This window comes from Mytilus edulis, chromosome 9 (assembly GCF_963676685.1).
Source record: "Mytilus edulis chromosome 9, xbMytEdul2.2, whole genome shotgun sequence".
NCBI classification, from domain to species: Eukaryota; Metazoa; Mollusca; class Bivalvia; order Mytilida; family Mytilidae; genus Mytilus; species Mytilus edulis.
The window spans coordinates 22,657,985-22,673,318 of NC_092352.1; the positions used below are offsets into that span (position 1 = coordinate 22,657,985).

Here is a 15,334-nt window from a genome sequence, read left to right on the forward strand (position 1 = left end):
ACAATACACTATTTTCGATAGAGTAGAGTTTACACTGTGTTTCATAGAAGAGACCAACAACAACACACTATTTTCAACAGAGTAGACTTTACATTATATTTCTAAGGGAAGACAACCGACAACACACTATTAGTATAGACAAAACAAAGTCTATTAAACATTGTGTATCATATAGGAGACCACTGACAACACACTATATACATAACAATAGAGTAGACTTTACATTATATTTCATAGAGGAGACAATTGATAATTCACTCTTTCAATAGAGTAGACTTTACAATGTATTTCATTGACGAGACCTTTGAATTTTTATTTTTTGGCTATGTCGTTGTCAGTTTATTTTTAGATTTATGAGTTTGATTGCCCCCCTTGTATCTTTAGCTCCTCATTGAAAACACACTATGTTCAATAAGGTGGACTTTACACTGTGTGCTTCATAGAGGAGACCACCGACAACACACTCTTACAATAGAGTATATATAGAATTAACATCATGTTTAATGGAGAAGACCTTTGACAACACAATCTTACAATATAGCAAACTTTACAGTGTATTTCATAGACTTTACCTTAGAGTAGACTTTACCTCTATTTCATAGAGGAGTGTTTGTCTTTTCTTCTTTACTTTAGCCATGGCGTTGTCAGTTTATTTTCTATTTATGAGTTTGAATGTCCCTCTGGTTTCTTTCAACCATCGTGTAATGTTTGCCAATTCATAGTGTGACTGTATAACATCTCAGACACACTGCTGGTATTGTGGTGTCATGCATAAAACATTAAATTTTAATAAATCTAGGCAAAGATTATAAATTTTCCTTCCTAGTTAATCTTTGAGGTGTTAATGTTTTTTTTTTCTGTAGACATACTCCACAAGAAACCAACCGACTGTAATTGGTATAATGTTTTTGACCCGTCCGTCTATCTGTCTGTCCGTCAGTTTGTCAGTCATGTTCTTGCCATTGAAACTCCTCTGAAACCACAAAACAGAATGTCATGATTTTTTGTAGATAATAAGGACATATTATGTAAATGTGCATATCGACAGGAAATTATGATTCATTTTTTATATATATTTCCCCCTTTGAACTTAAAATTTGGCCTAAAAATCTACTGCAACAGTTTGTAATCGTAACTCCTCTGAAACCACAAACAGAAGTTCATGAAACTTTGTAGTTAATGAGGACATAATATTTTAATGTATATATATATACATATCCACAAGAAACTTTTTAACAGTTGACTTTTGCCAGTAGAGTTATGAGTTATTGTATTTATGATATCTTCACTGGTGAATTTTGGAATCGGACTTGTTCGTCTTTCAGGCAAAAATATGAATATCCATAATATCATAGAAAACTCGAATATACACTTTTTTAATATTTGACATAACATTAAGCTACGATTAAAGTCGCTATTTAATATTTGACATAATATTAAGCTACGGTTAAAGACGCTATTTATCCTATTTGAGCTATGACAATTTCGCCCGAGTCTTTTGAGGTCAACAAGAACTTGTTACTGTCTTTTAAAAATCTAATAATCCATGGTGATGTTAATCCGAGTGTTTTCGTGGGAATTATTCTGATTAATTTTCCACCTTTACTAAGTTGATGAATATTGTTGGATTCCCAACCACAAATATAAATGTTTCTTTGAGAATCTAAGTCTATTCCGGCTGGTCTTGACAAATCATTGCTACTATATTTAAAGACACTTTTACCTTTTTTCAAGCAAACAACATAATTTCCAGTTCCATAAATGTAGACATCTGTGCGAGCGTAATAACAGAACCATGTATCATATGTTAATATTTGCTTAATTGTGGATCCAGACATGGAGTCTATCCTACTGATTAAACAGTCTTGAGCGACAACAAATGTATCGTCCTGAAATGTTATACTATTAGCATTACAATCTATTTTAAGTTCAGTATGCACTTCGAGTGTTTGTATGTTTGCCACCATTATCACTTTTTCTTCAAAAATTGTCACAGCAATATTTTCTGCGTTAACGACAGTTATATCACACGGCAATCCAGTCAACAATATTTCGTGGATTTTTATTCCATCTGAATCAAATATTACGATCCTCTTGTTAATTCTGTCGCAAAGTATTATTTGATTTCCCATAAGAACACCGCTTATGCATCTATGATGAGTTTTCTCAGTATCTAACACAATCGAAATAAGGTGTTTGATTTCCCCTGAATGGAAATTTACTGGCTGCCAAAAAAAATTCTGTTTGTGAATACTGCCAAATGTTTGAAGAGAAATAAGTTGTTGAATACATAGGTCCCTTTTGAATGTAATCCTTACATTTCTCATTTCTTGAAGACGATCCGACAAAGATCTGTGAAGTTCAAACTTTTGGGATAGGATTTTGTTAATCTCTAGAAAGCATTGTATTTCTGTGCCTTGACTGGAACTTGTCTCTATTAGACTAATCCAATTTTCGATCGTACTTTTTATACTAGACAAATGAGTCTGATCGTCGTTTATTTGAAGATTCACTTCTTTCTTGACAGCATTTAATTCTGACTGAATGTTTGTCTGCATATAATCTAGGTGTTTTTCAATGTCAGATCGGATTTTCTTAATTTCTTTCAGTATGGTCTCGACTTGACTTTCAAACACAGAACTAAATGTCTTCCTATGTAAAATTGCATCATCAACTGCTTTGCTTTCTTCTGAAAGTTCTTTCAACAAATAGTTGGTTGTTAACTTTTCCTTTATTCCCTGTGCAGCTGTTTCGATCGGAATGACACTATCACATTGACGATGATAAACGGCAGCACAAACTGTACAACAAGGTTTAAGATGATTCATGCAAAATATATCTTCGGGTTTTTCGGTATGAAGATCACAATATATAGTCTTTCTATACTTAAAATCTTTTGGATTACGTTGGATGTCATGTATTGAAACAATGTTATGTTTTGAAGAAACCTTAAAGGATCTGTGAAAAGTGCTACATTGTGAACAGTAAGCTTCATCACAGTCCAAACACCAGTCGTGTGCTACTTGTGTCTTTTGTTGAATTTCACAAGAGCTACAATTTTTCGAAGACGTTAATATGTCTTTTTTGTCCATTAGTGATTGGAATAACTGATTGTATGGTAGTTTCTGACACCAGCTTTTAGGTGATGTTTCTTTTGACGGCTTTTTCACAAAGAACCTACATATTGGACATAAAAACCCACCTTTTGAACAATCCTTTTCAAATGTAGACACAATATAAGTATGAATACATCCTTCACAAAATGTATGAAGACAAGGTAAACATTTTGGATCCTTAAAAGTCTCTAAACAAATAGTACATGTTAACTCGACATTTATTTCTTCTAAAGTCGCCATATTTATTTTATTTTACTTCCGGATGAAAGTTTATCAATACAACCATAAATAGATTAGGGAGCTACCATTTGATTTTTATGGGGGGGCTAGGATGAAATTTGAAAAAAATAGGCAGGACAGGAGTTTTGAGTAAAAAAAAAAGGCAGGATGAGACACTTTGCAAAAAAAAAAAAGGCAGGATGACAATTTAGGTAAAAAAAGTCAGGATAAACTAATAAAAATAAAAAGGCAGGACAGAGATTACAACTAAAAAAAAATGCAGGACAAAATTTTTCATCCTAGCCCCCCCCATAAAAATCAAATGGTAGCTCCCTTAGTTTGTATAGTTAAAATGTGGTCGTGAACCAATCTCATTAAAATCCGATGTTCTGATACGCTACCCTCCACTAACAATCTCATTAAAATCCGATGTTCTGATACGCTATCCTCCACGTAGCGTATCAGAACATCGGATTTTAATGAGATTGGTTCACATTTGTACATGTTGTTATGTGAATTGTATAGAAAACGAGTACCAATTTGTATCCTGCTTTAAGAGCTTTGAGTCTAGTTGTCCATGGCCAACTAATCATAAAAAGCTTCAGTTGTGTTTCCTTTTGCAAGCTAGCCCAAAGACTTTAGTTGTTAAATTGTGTAAAATTTCAAATGCTGCATGGAGGCTAAGATCACAAATTAAATCTTCGTCCGTTGCATTTTTTTTGTGCTTGCATTATACACGTATATCCTAGTATGTCCTTATTTTCTACAGTTTCATGAAATTGTGTTGTGTGGTTTCAGAGGAGTTGCTATGAACAGGACTGACAAACTGACAGACGGTCGGGACAAAATCCGCCATATTATACCCGACGCAATAAATTAAGTGGGGTATAATTAGTGATCATTAGTGCTGGTTTCTTGTTGATCATTAGTGCTGGTTTCTTGTGTGTGGTACAGAAAAAAACCACCGCACCCTCACCTCAAAGATGAAAGAGAAAGGAAAATTAGATGCCTAGATTTATTAAATGTTTAATGCATGACACCACAATTAAATAGCAGCAGTGTGTCTGAGATGTTAGACAGTCATACACCTACATCTACATCGACGACACTCGAAAAGAGTATTTTGATTCATCACTCAAGTATGAAATTTAGTTTGACGTCTTCCAACATGACAAAAAAAAATAATTGAAATATGATCAAATACACAATAGTTCCAAATTGTGCTCAAATTTTATGTACAGGTGCTGGTTAAAACATCATCTATAGTTTGTTTGTGTTGGTAAGCCACTATAACGAAACTTGGTGAGTTTGATCTTGAATTCCTCACTGCTCTCAGTCAGAGACATATATATGTCTCTGTCTCAGTTAATCTCTAATAGTTCGTCTGGTAGTTTATTCTGATGGTCCGAGGTAAAAGTCACACTATTAAAGGGGCACTAGCTGTCAAATTCATGGTCACCGATTTGATGCAAATTCTCATATTTGATTTATAACAATGTAAAACATTTATCCAAACTATCAAAAGTCTAAAATAAACAGTTTACAGAGCATGGGGTACGATAATATATAGGTTTGTTTCGTGTGTATTTTAGTCACAGACGCCATCTAATTAACTATAGATCTGACCTCAGATGACCATAAAAGCGATGTAATTTAAACATAAATAAAGATATGAATAGATTAAACCAACACGTGCAATTGGAATTTTATAGGTCTGTCTGATTTTATTTTATAGTTAAAAATAGATGTTTCTCATTGTTTTTAACCGTATAAGAATGATTTTATGTGCATCGAATTAGTAATCAAATGATTTGCCGTAGTTTCACTTTCATTGTTGACATTCTTTTTCTTTAAATAACCAGTACACGTACAATGCATGCGTTGTCAATTTCTAGCTAGGATGAATGAATACGGATTTAAAGAGGTCGACTCATTCACTTGCAAGTGAATAACTAAGGCAGCAACCATTTGATTTTCTGGAGGGGGGAGGGGGGCTATGGTTTTTTTTTCTGTACAAACTTTTTTTTTCGCCTATTTCGCGACAAGTCGAAAACATTTTTTTTTCTTTCAATTTTAGCATTACATAAGTCGAAAAACAATTTTTTTCTTTCAATTTTAGCGTTACATATAGTGGCAGCTGAGGGTGTAACAAACAACTGGAAACAAACTTTTTTTTCCAAAAAACCATAGCCCCCCCCCCCCCCCCCCCCCCCGAAAATCAAATGGTTGCTGCCTAATTATCAATGTTTCTTAGCGTAATTTGACAAAATTGAACCTTTTTGGCTGCAAAAAGCAAATTGTTATTTCACTATTTCACTTTCATTATTGATTGAACAGAAAAAAATCAAACTTTAGATTTTTATATATCTCGTAGCTAGTGCCGCTTTAATTGGCAAACATTACACGATGCCATGGGTGAAAGATACCAGAGGGACACTGATTTAAACTCATGAATCGAATTCAAAACAACCGAAAACGCAATGAATAAAGAAGAAAAAGGCAAACAGACAAACAAAAGTACAAAAACCATGTAACGGTAACCAATGAGAAAGAATGGAAGATTATTCGGCCAATGATACATTAGAGGTCCGTTTTCTAAAATCTTTTCACAATTGTTTATGAACCAAAAACCAAAAAGTAGAACGAAACAGATGCCATTTATAAATAATCTTTAATAAAACATGTTTATTTCATCGTTTGTAGTTTGCAACCATTAATGATTTTCAGTGATCTCGGCACTGGCGGATTCAGAAATTTTCATAAGTAGGGGCCTACTGACTGCCTAAGAGGGTGCCCGCTCCAGTCATGCTTCAGCTGTAGTGAGGCTTGTTTAGGGGGGTATCAATATCCCATATCCCATTAAGTTTTTATCCCAATATCCCGTATCCCTATAATGTTTACCCCTCATATCCCAATAAATATTTTTTACAAATATCCCATATCCCTAAAACTATTTTGAAATATCCCAAAAAATCATTATAAATTCATTCCCAAGCCCTTTTTTCCTCATCATCACAACGTCAACAATTTTGACTGGGAAAACAAACTGTGTTAAAGGAAATTTACAGTGCATACTTCCAGTGTTAAATAAGAATATATATGTCCAAAAGATGAAGTTTTCCATCGTAGAGCCTTGTATAACAATCTCTTTTTATGTGATCTTAAACGATAAATTTAGTGTAAGGGGTCTAATTTCAGACTGTTCAAACCGTGATGCATATGACTGTAAAATTTCATTTTGATAGCATTATTCTTTCATTGATAAGAAACTTCATCCTACACGTTAACCTATGTTGGAAAGAACAGAAGGACTCAATCCTGTATCTTGTCCGAGATTGCTCTGACATCCAACGGCTGTTTTGCCAGACAAGCTGAGACTGTGGGACGTCAGAGCACGTCCATATCAAACAAAAAGTGGATATTTAGCATGCAAGTTCAATAACTCAAAATTTAACACAGGAAAGCTTTCTGCTAATGTACCTACATTACACTTTAACTGTTGCAATATTTTTACAGCAGGCAAAATTTGCACAGCCCTTGCTTTGCAAAAAAACAACACAACATGATCTTGAAATTTATGAATTACATAGATCCCAATATTTTTGTTACTTTTTTTTAATTTCCTTCCTCACAACACCAGTAATAGAAAGAAAATATATTGATTTACATTGATTATTTAGTAATTATTCGTTATTAACATAGTTTATACGGCGAAATATCTACTTTTTGATATGGGACGTGCTCTGACGTCCCTCGGTCCCAGCTTGTCTGGCAAAACAGAGCAATCTGTGAAACGTGGAGACCTCTGAAGATCCTCGCCACGTAAAAAACAAGAGGTAAAACACTAGAAAATATCCTGTAATCATATAAAGCATCAAAACAAATAAAAACATTGACAACACTAGCAATAAGGCTTAACTCATTGAAGATGGATACATCTAACAAAAATCTATGATTATTTCAAGAAATATGAGCATATAATATAAAAAAAAAAGATGTGGTATGATTGCCAATTGCCAAGAGACCATGTGACACAGAAATTAACAACTATAGGTCACCGTACGACCTTCAACAATGAACAAAGCTCATACCGCATAGTTAGCTATAAAAGGTCCTGAAATGACAAATGTAGTTCTAACAATTCAAACGAGAAAACTAACGGCCTAATTTATGTATAAAAAAATGAACAAAAAACAAATATGTAACGCAACAACAAACGACAACCACTGAATTAAAGACTCCTGACTTTGGACAGGTACATACATACAGAATGTGGCGAGGTTAAACATGTTAGCGGAATCCCAACCCTCCCCTTAACCTGGGACAGTGGTGTAACAGTACAACATAAGAACGAACTATACAAATCAGTTGAAAAAGGCTTAACTCATCAGATGGATACAAATAGAAATACATCTAACAAAAACAGAGAGTGGACGTGACCGAGTACTTGTACATCCCATAAAAAAAAGACACTCAGTACAGATCTGAGAGTACTCGCAGTTACTGACAGCTAGTTCAAAGCCAATTACAACTAATAAAAAGTAATGCATCTGAGACTAAATTATCAATCATTACACATCCAGCATCCAATTGCACGGTAAACACCATCTCCGTAAACATGAGGATGTGCTATCCCGTTGGAAATAAGTTTTCTACAGGTAGAACCAAACTTTAAAACCAAATCTAGAATTTAGTAAAGATTTTAAGTGATTTGTGGTAACGAAATCCCTGACTTAATAATTTACCAGTAATACATATATTTCGTTCATTAAAATCCAAAACGTTACAACAGACACGGGAAAAGCGGAGCAGTTGTGATTTACAAACACCGTAAGATAATGCAAAAGGAACATCACCATCTAAAAAAGGAAAATTAACAATAAGGAACGAGGTATGGAAAGCAAAACAAATACTTTTAAAATTATCAGTACACATGAGCATATAAATATCGAAAATAGATCAATACTTTTCGTTTGGGTTTGGATGACTTTTAAATAAAACGACCATAAAATCAACAAAGCACTAAAATGACCTTTAATATTAAACTTTTTTGGGCAATGTTATCAAGGACTATCAAGTGAGATGTAAATATTTCTGTACTTGACTTTCAAATTCCACATATTTTTTTTTTCATGTTAAAAGTTCAATATCCTTATAAATGCATCAATATCCCATATCCCATTTACTTTTAGGACAAATATCCCATATCCCTAAAATTAAAATGGCAAATATCCCGTATCCCAATATACCCTATACAAGCCTCTGTAGTGATTCCCTATATAAGCAACCAATTCCCCCTTGCCCCCCCCCTAAATCCGCATCTGATCGGTTTGGATTTTCATTATTACCCTTGGAATGTAGGATTTATCATGGCGGCAAATCATACAAAAATTTGAGCACTGCTCACTAGGAATCCACTAGCGGTCACGTGAAGAAATATTGTAAGAACAGTTGTAATAAGAAATCAGTGTAAACAGTTACTGTCCACTATCTTCTTCTAGGATATACATTTTGGCTGAGCATATACATTTTGGCTGAGCATGGAATATTGGACTCAATATTGAAAAAAACGAACACTGCTAAAATATCTGTTTCATTGTGTCCACTATGATTTGGACCTGTCTCTTATGTTTGTTAATAGTTTTAAATCCCATAAGTTTACAGGTAAGTCAATACATTATTTTTGTATTTCACGCAAATAATCACACGAATTATATCTTGAAATGATTAAAAATATAGTAAATAAGTATTTGGAATATAGGTGTACTCGAAACGTAATCCGTCACAATGTAGATCTACACAACAAATCCTGTGACAAGTGTCATAATATTGATGCTCTACAAGGACCTGTTTGGGGTTCAATTTAAGTAGTCCTGCTTTTCGAAGGTAAATAGTTATAGTACCATTTTAAAGTTTTTGCAATTCTAGAAACTTTGAAGCACATACAAAAATCGACTTATCTCCCCTTCCTGTTGATTTTACGTTACGATCATGTTGCATCTGGGAAGAGGATAACTTACGAGTTAATGTTCTGTGTCTCAGGTTACATTGCAAATCAAATGAGTATTTAAATCGAAATTGTGACCGATCGAACGAAAGGTAAAACATGACTAATCACTGCAATAAAAAAATGGGCCGGTTCCAATAAGTCTACAGGACTGGTGTCTTTTTACAACAAGTATACCACAATTTTAAATTTAGGTTTGATGTAACAATTGACAAAAGTGGCTGTGTTTGCACCTAAAAAATAGAAACATAGGGTGGCGGATGGAGGGGGGGGTTGGGTTGGGTTGCAGGGTTGGAACAACCTTTTTTTGGATGATAATGGCATTTTTTTTTTAGGTTGGGACCCCCTTTTTTTTTTGTAAATTGCCTGATCCTCCCCTGCTTTTATGCAGTTTGGGATCTTTATTATTTGGACTACCATAAGAGAGGGTCTTAGTTGGGGTACCATCTGCATCATGACAAATAACAGTATAAATTCTTGCCAAATACCAGTAAAAATTCTTGCCAAATACCAGTAAAAATTCTTGCCAAATGACGTAAACATTCCTGCCAAATGACGTAAACAGTATTTTTTGGTAAACAACAATAAAATGACTTTCTTTAAGAAGATACAAAATCAACTAATTTTGACGAATAGCATTAATTTTTTTCCAAAATAAAGGTATTGATAATTATTTAAGACCTCTTACAAATCACAAAAAGGATAAAATTTTAACCAGTTTGACGATAACGGTAGCCAAAATTTACCATTTGACAACTGATAGTAACTCTGACGATAGTAAAGAGCATTTCTCCTCTCATATGAGGGTGTTAAAGGAGGTTTACAGAATATAAAACAACAGGAATAGAGTATGAGGTGTTAAAATAAGAGGAAAGGAGAAAAATGGGCTAAAAGTATAAAGAATATAAACAAATGGCCCCCACCCAAAATATCTTAATTTTTTCCATCACTGCCAGTCTGTGCAAAACTGTTTTATGGTTGGTCTGACGGATAGAGAAATTTGAACTTTTCTACTATATATTCATCTAAAAAATCTTAAAAATTCTGTCTGTCCAAATGAATTTTTGTCTAACATTTTGTCAGTTGGGCAGAGTTCGGTATACACTGACTGCAGAAGATGGTAAAATAAACAAACACCTGAAGTCACATATACAAATCACCTATTCACCAATCTCCAGATGTTAATTTTTTATGAATGAGATTTTGAGAAGTCATCTATTGTGTAGATAGCAAGATCTTCTGATTTGATCACACTGACAGTGTTGCTGCTTGACCTTCACAATGACAGCCATTTGGAAACTTCCAAAGACAGGTGCACAAATATACACACCTACATGAGGATTAATGTGATAGAAAGGCTCCATCAAGATTTCAATATTTTTTTCTCAACTATTTTGTCATATTGAATATTCTTTGCAGCATATTTCATACTCTTTTTAAATGTTTCTTTGTCATCCTTTATTTATATTTTTATCCTATCTCACTTATTACCCACCCTTTTGCCCCTGTCTATGAGCCCCACATGATGTGTTATGGTTGATTTGTTGTTATATATCTGTGTCCTTACTTACCGTATTATCTTTATCTTCCTTTAAAAATAATTGTATTGTTTTTTATTTTAGGATGATATCCAATTTACATGTCCAGAAGGTGAGTTATAGAGAGGGTCTCATTAGGGTGTTCTGATCCCGGATCAGCTTACTGTTTTGTCAGATCCCCGTATCCCGCTTACTGGTACACTATGTACGTAAGCAATTCTCATTTTTTTAATTTCTTGTTTTCACGACATAATAATTTGTATTTCACATGTAGCGCTTAAAAAAAATCGTCAATTCCACGTCATGCTTGGCCCCCAATGAGACCCACTAGAGAGAGGAATTATTATTTGGAAATATTTCAAATAAGTCCAGAGTTCTCAAAATCTTCTTTTTTCTCTGGTGATCCTTGAAGAAAATCTGCTGGTCCTCACTGAAGACTCCTCACTATTAATTCTGTTACGAAATACTGAAATTGTGTCCATTGTTGAAGATGCACTTTAACCTAGATGAGCAACACATGCTCTTTAAGAGAATCAAGTTCTTACAATTCAGTTTTTGGACTTTTTATGAAATTTTTACTTACTTGGAATTATTTTGTAATAGTAGATCTGGAGTGGATTTTTTTGGTTACATAAGTGTATTATCATTTCTTAGTTATTTTTACTGAAACTAATATTATTTATTCTTGATCATTAACATTTGTTGTCCTGTTGACTGACTTTTCTTATTAAAAAAAAAGAGTTGTAGCAAATTTTACAGATTTCACCATCTTAGCCACACAATATTTTACTTGCATTTATAGATTGCATTAATTTATGCCCTAGGTTAAGGGTTTATTCCTCCTTGTTCCTATTAGGAGTATTTACAAAATGTATTCTATTACTATAATTTAAATTAAGAAATATTTGTTTCATAGAATATAAATAATATTTTCATATGTTGACAGGATGGGATGTTCATGTTACATCATGTTATCGTTTATTCCCGGACACAGAGAAACAGACTTGGGAGAGTGCATTACGGATTTGTCAAGGGTGAGCGAAGTAATAGTTTTTAACCAGGTACAGGTCACTAGGTTTCATAGCATTTTTAAAAAATGGAGGAGTTCATTAAAAATGATAACACTAGTTTTTTTGGATTAACCCAGTCTGAACTGTTAGCCACTAGTCTGATGCCCCAGACTAGTAAAATTTTTCAAAATTTTATATAGTCGTATTGGGACAAATTTTGATATTTAGTTTCCGGACTAGTAGATGAAAAAGTTTTAGGCACAGACTGTTAACCTTCGTCAGAAATGCTCAGAGCTAAATATATGTATATGAAAGACTAAGGATTTTGTATAACCCCTAAAAAATAATAGCCAAATACATCGAGGGTCAACTTTGCATGAGGTAGTTAAAACCTTAGTTTCCTTACAACTTCTGTATAGAAATAGACAATTCAAGAATGCTTGTTATAAATCATGATGGTGCTGGTTACTGAGCTGATGATACTGACAGTTCATCAGCAGTAGCATCAATCAGGTTTAAAATAAATACATCAATATATTAATTTTACATCTTGGAAGTGCTTTTTGGGCTATACCTTCATCAGAATCTCATTGCTGAATATTTGTAGCGAAAAATGTATAAGAACTGAAAGAATTTAAAAGTTTGATGACTAAAAAAAACTTGAAAATAATAGCGGACTGCATCTGATGTGAAGTTTACCTGAGGGAGGTGAAACCTTAGTTTCCTAATAATTTCTTATTTATAAAACAAGAAAAGAAAGTTTTAGTTCAAACACATCAGTAGCTTTGGATGTGAATAAGTAGACATTTTTTTGTGTTTTTCATTCTGATTTTTGTAAATCTTAATACTTTATATTATATCTGGTAATTTGTTCAGAAAAAAGCTGTTAAAGAATTATCATTCTAAACAACTTTGTGTTGTTTTCTATTTACAGGACTGGTTCACATTTAGTAACAATCAAAGACTATTATGATGGCAAGGAAGTCATGGAATTTGTGAAAAAGCAGAATTCTAAAATCACATCAGTTTGGACAGGTTTATATAATTTAATTGGTTGAAAAATGGTTGACAGTTCACCAAGTTCATTTGTCTGTCCTGCTTCAGGTTAAAGTTTTTGGTCGAGGTAGTTTTTGATGAAGTTGAAGTCCAATCAACCTGAAACTTAGTATACAATGCCTAAGTAGAGTTCTGAACCCAATTTCACGGTCCACTGAACATAGAAAATGATTATGCGAGTGGGGAATCGGTGTACTGGGGACACATTCTTGTTGGGACTAATTTAAATAATTGAATGAATGTAGATGGTTCATACAAATTAATAACACTGCATCTGAACAATTCAGAACCAAAATAACCAGGGGACAGACACTTGACTGTATTGGAAGTTCTAGTCTCCTTGATATTTATGCTACTAACCAAAACAGCTGACATCTATAGGGTCTGTTGTAAACGTAGAATTCCGAGCGTTCATAAATTTATAACTTAACACCATCTTTGTAGAAAATAGCAGTCACGATTTATTCACACTATATGTATATACAGACGTTACATAAAATACAAGATACACGGCATACACTCCGACAGTACAAACATTCAGCCATCTTGTCCATCCGGCAACACATCTCTCCCTCACGTTACTATCACACAACGTCAAAAATACGTGAAACAACGTTAACAGTGTTTTGCGACATTACGAACATGAAGACAAAGTCACATTCACAACAGGGTCTATTAGCGACTTGAATGCCCTTTCTGTGTTCAAGTTGAAAGTTGAGGGTCACCAACAGGTCTTCAATGTAGCGAGAAATTCCCGCACCCGGAGGTGTCCTTCAGCTGGCCCCTAAACAAATATATACTGGTCCAGTGATAATCACTGCATTATGTCTATAGAGAGATGTGGGCTTTATACATCCATTAAGACAAATAAAAACAAACTGAAACTTCAAGTTCAACTTTATAGCACCTTTCTCTGGAAGTCAATTTTTGTGCTAATGCGGCGTAAAGCAACCAACAATCAATCAATCTGGAAGTCAATTACTAAATATGATATCCTATATTAGCTAGCATGACCCTGAAATACTTTGTTTTTATGATTAGATTCTATTGGTTTTCCTTATACCTTTCGTTTAATACTGAAATAGTAGTGTATGACAATTTTCCAGGATTTAATCGTATTAATATTCATGACACTGATGCTAACTCTGCAAGATGGAATTCTGTAAATGGACCATTTACTGCCTCAAGATATGAAGGGTACTGGGCTGATAAAAGTCCCAACGTTGCCAATGGAGACTGTGTGTTTCTTGTCTTTGATAAAGAACAGCACAAATGGCAGCTTGGTCGATGTGAACAGAAATTGTCATTTATATGTGAACGCAACTCATGTCCATCAGGTAAGGTTATATTAAACACTGACAACTTATTATTAAATGACTTGGCGTATCCATCATTTGATGTGAATTGTTGGTCAACTGTTTTTTGATGAAACAGCTTCTCCTGTACTGCTGCATCAAAATTAAAAAAGAACAAGGAATTGCCTTAAATTGGAAGAAACCTTGGTTGGTTACACATGGCTGCATAATGATTGATCTATTTATATCTGAGATTTGATTCATGTTTATATTAACAAAGCTTTCAAAATATTAACAGCAATGAAATTTGCTAGTTTTTAATAGAATTAAGCATATAAAGTATTGAATTTGATTCTTTGTTTTATTTTAAGGAAGTCTTTTCTGCAACAATGGTAAATGTATTAGTAACAGATGGAAATGTGACGGAGAGGATGATTGTGGAGATTATTCTGATGAAATAGATTGTGGTAAGTAGGTCACTGTGATCAAAGCATTGTCTTGTTATAGCAATAAAATAAAGTGTTAGTAACAGTTGGAAATGTGATGGAGAGGATGCCTTTGTAGATGATTCTGATTGTTGTAAGTAGACCAACATATGACCAATGTTATAACAATTAAAAAGTGTTAGTAACAGTCTTAACAGATTGAAATGTGATGGGAATGATGATTGTGGAGAAAGGGGAAGGACCTAATAAATATGCTGTATAGTAATACTTCTTATGAATATTCTGCATTTAACACTGTCATATATCATATATTTAAAGTCATAAGAAACGAGTGACCGGTGAAAAATAATGTTCTTCCAATTCTTAAACCAATGCATACAAACAACATAAACTTAGTCTTCTGTGCTCGAATTTATCATTTTTTTCGTGTAAATTTCGTATAATCGTCAATTTTTTTTTCAATCGGTCAGTGTTGTTGTGAAAATATGGCAGGTAATTAAAGTTCGTGTTTTGAAGCCGAAGTTTAACGATTGTCACCTGTTTGTCAACAATTGACGAAAAATAAACAAAAAAGCATGGAAATTGAGCACGTGTTTAACATGTAAATTCAGATAAAAGTTTATTTTAAGGACATCCATGCGTATTGT

At 33.7% G+C, this 15,334-nt stretch overlaps 2 protein-coding genes across 2 annotated transcripts in view; one reads left to right on the top strand and one right to left on the bottom strand.

Annotated features, from left to right (window-relative positions):
- Positions 1–1,365: 1,365 nt before the first annotated feature.
- Positions 1,366–3,372, bottom strand: LOC139487817 (protein PML-like). The gene has a single exon (XM_071272950.1). The coding sequence runs from the start codon at positions 3,354–3,356 to the stop codon at positions 1,461–1,463; it is 1,896 nt and encodes a 631-aa protein (XP_071129051.1). The 5' UTR covers positions 3,357–3,372; the 3' UTR covers positions 1,366–1,460.
- Positions 3,373–8,859: 5,487 nt separating this feature from the next.
- Positions 8,860–15,334, top strand: part of LOC139487814 (uncharacterized) — a 111,067-nt gene continuing 104,592 nt past the window's right edge. The window contains exons 1-6 of the mRNA XM_071272945.1: positions 8,860–8,999; positions 10,965–10,992; positions 11,827–11,914; positions 12,825–12,925; positions 14,053–14,283; positions 14,613–14,708. Of these exons, the coding sequence (XP_071129046.1) occupies positions 8,943–8,999; positions 10,965–10,992; positions 11,827–11,914; positions 12,825–12,925; positions 14,053–14,283; positions 14,613–14,708 (601 nt within the window). The 5' untranslated portion in view covers positions 8,860–8,942. The remainder of the gene's footprint in view (positions 9,000–10,964; positions 10,993–11,826; positions 11,915–12,824; positions 12,926–14,052; positions 14,284–14,612; positions 14,709–15,334) is intronic.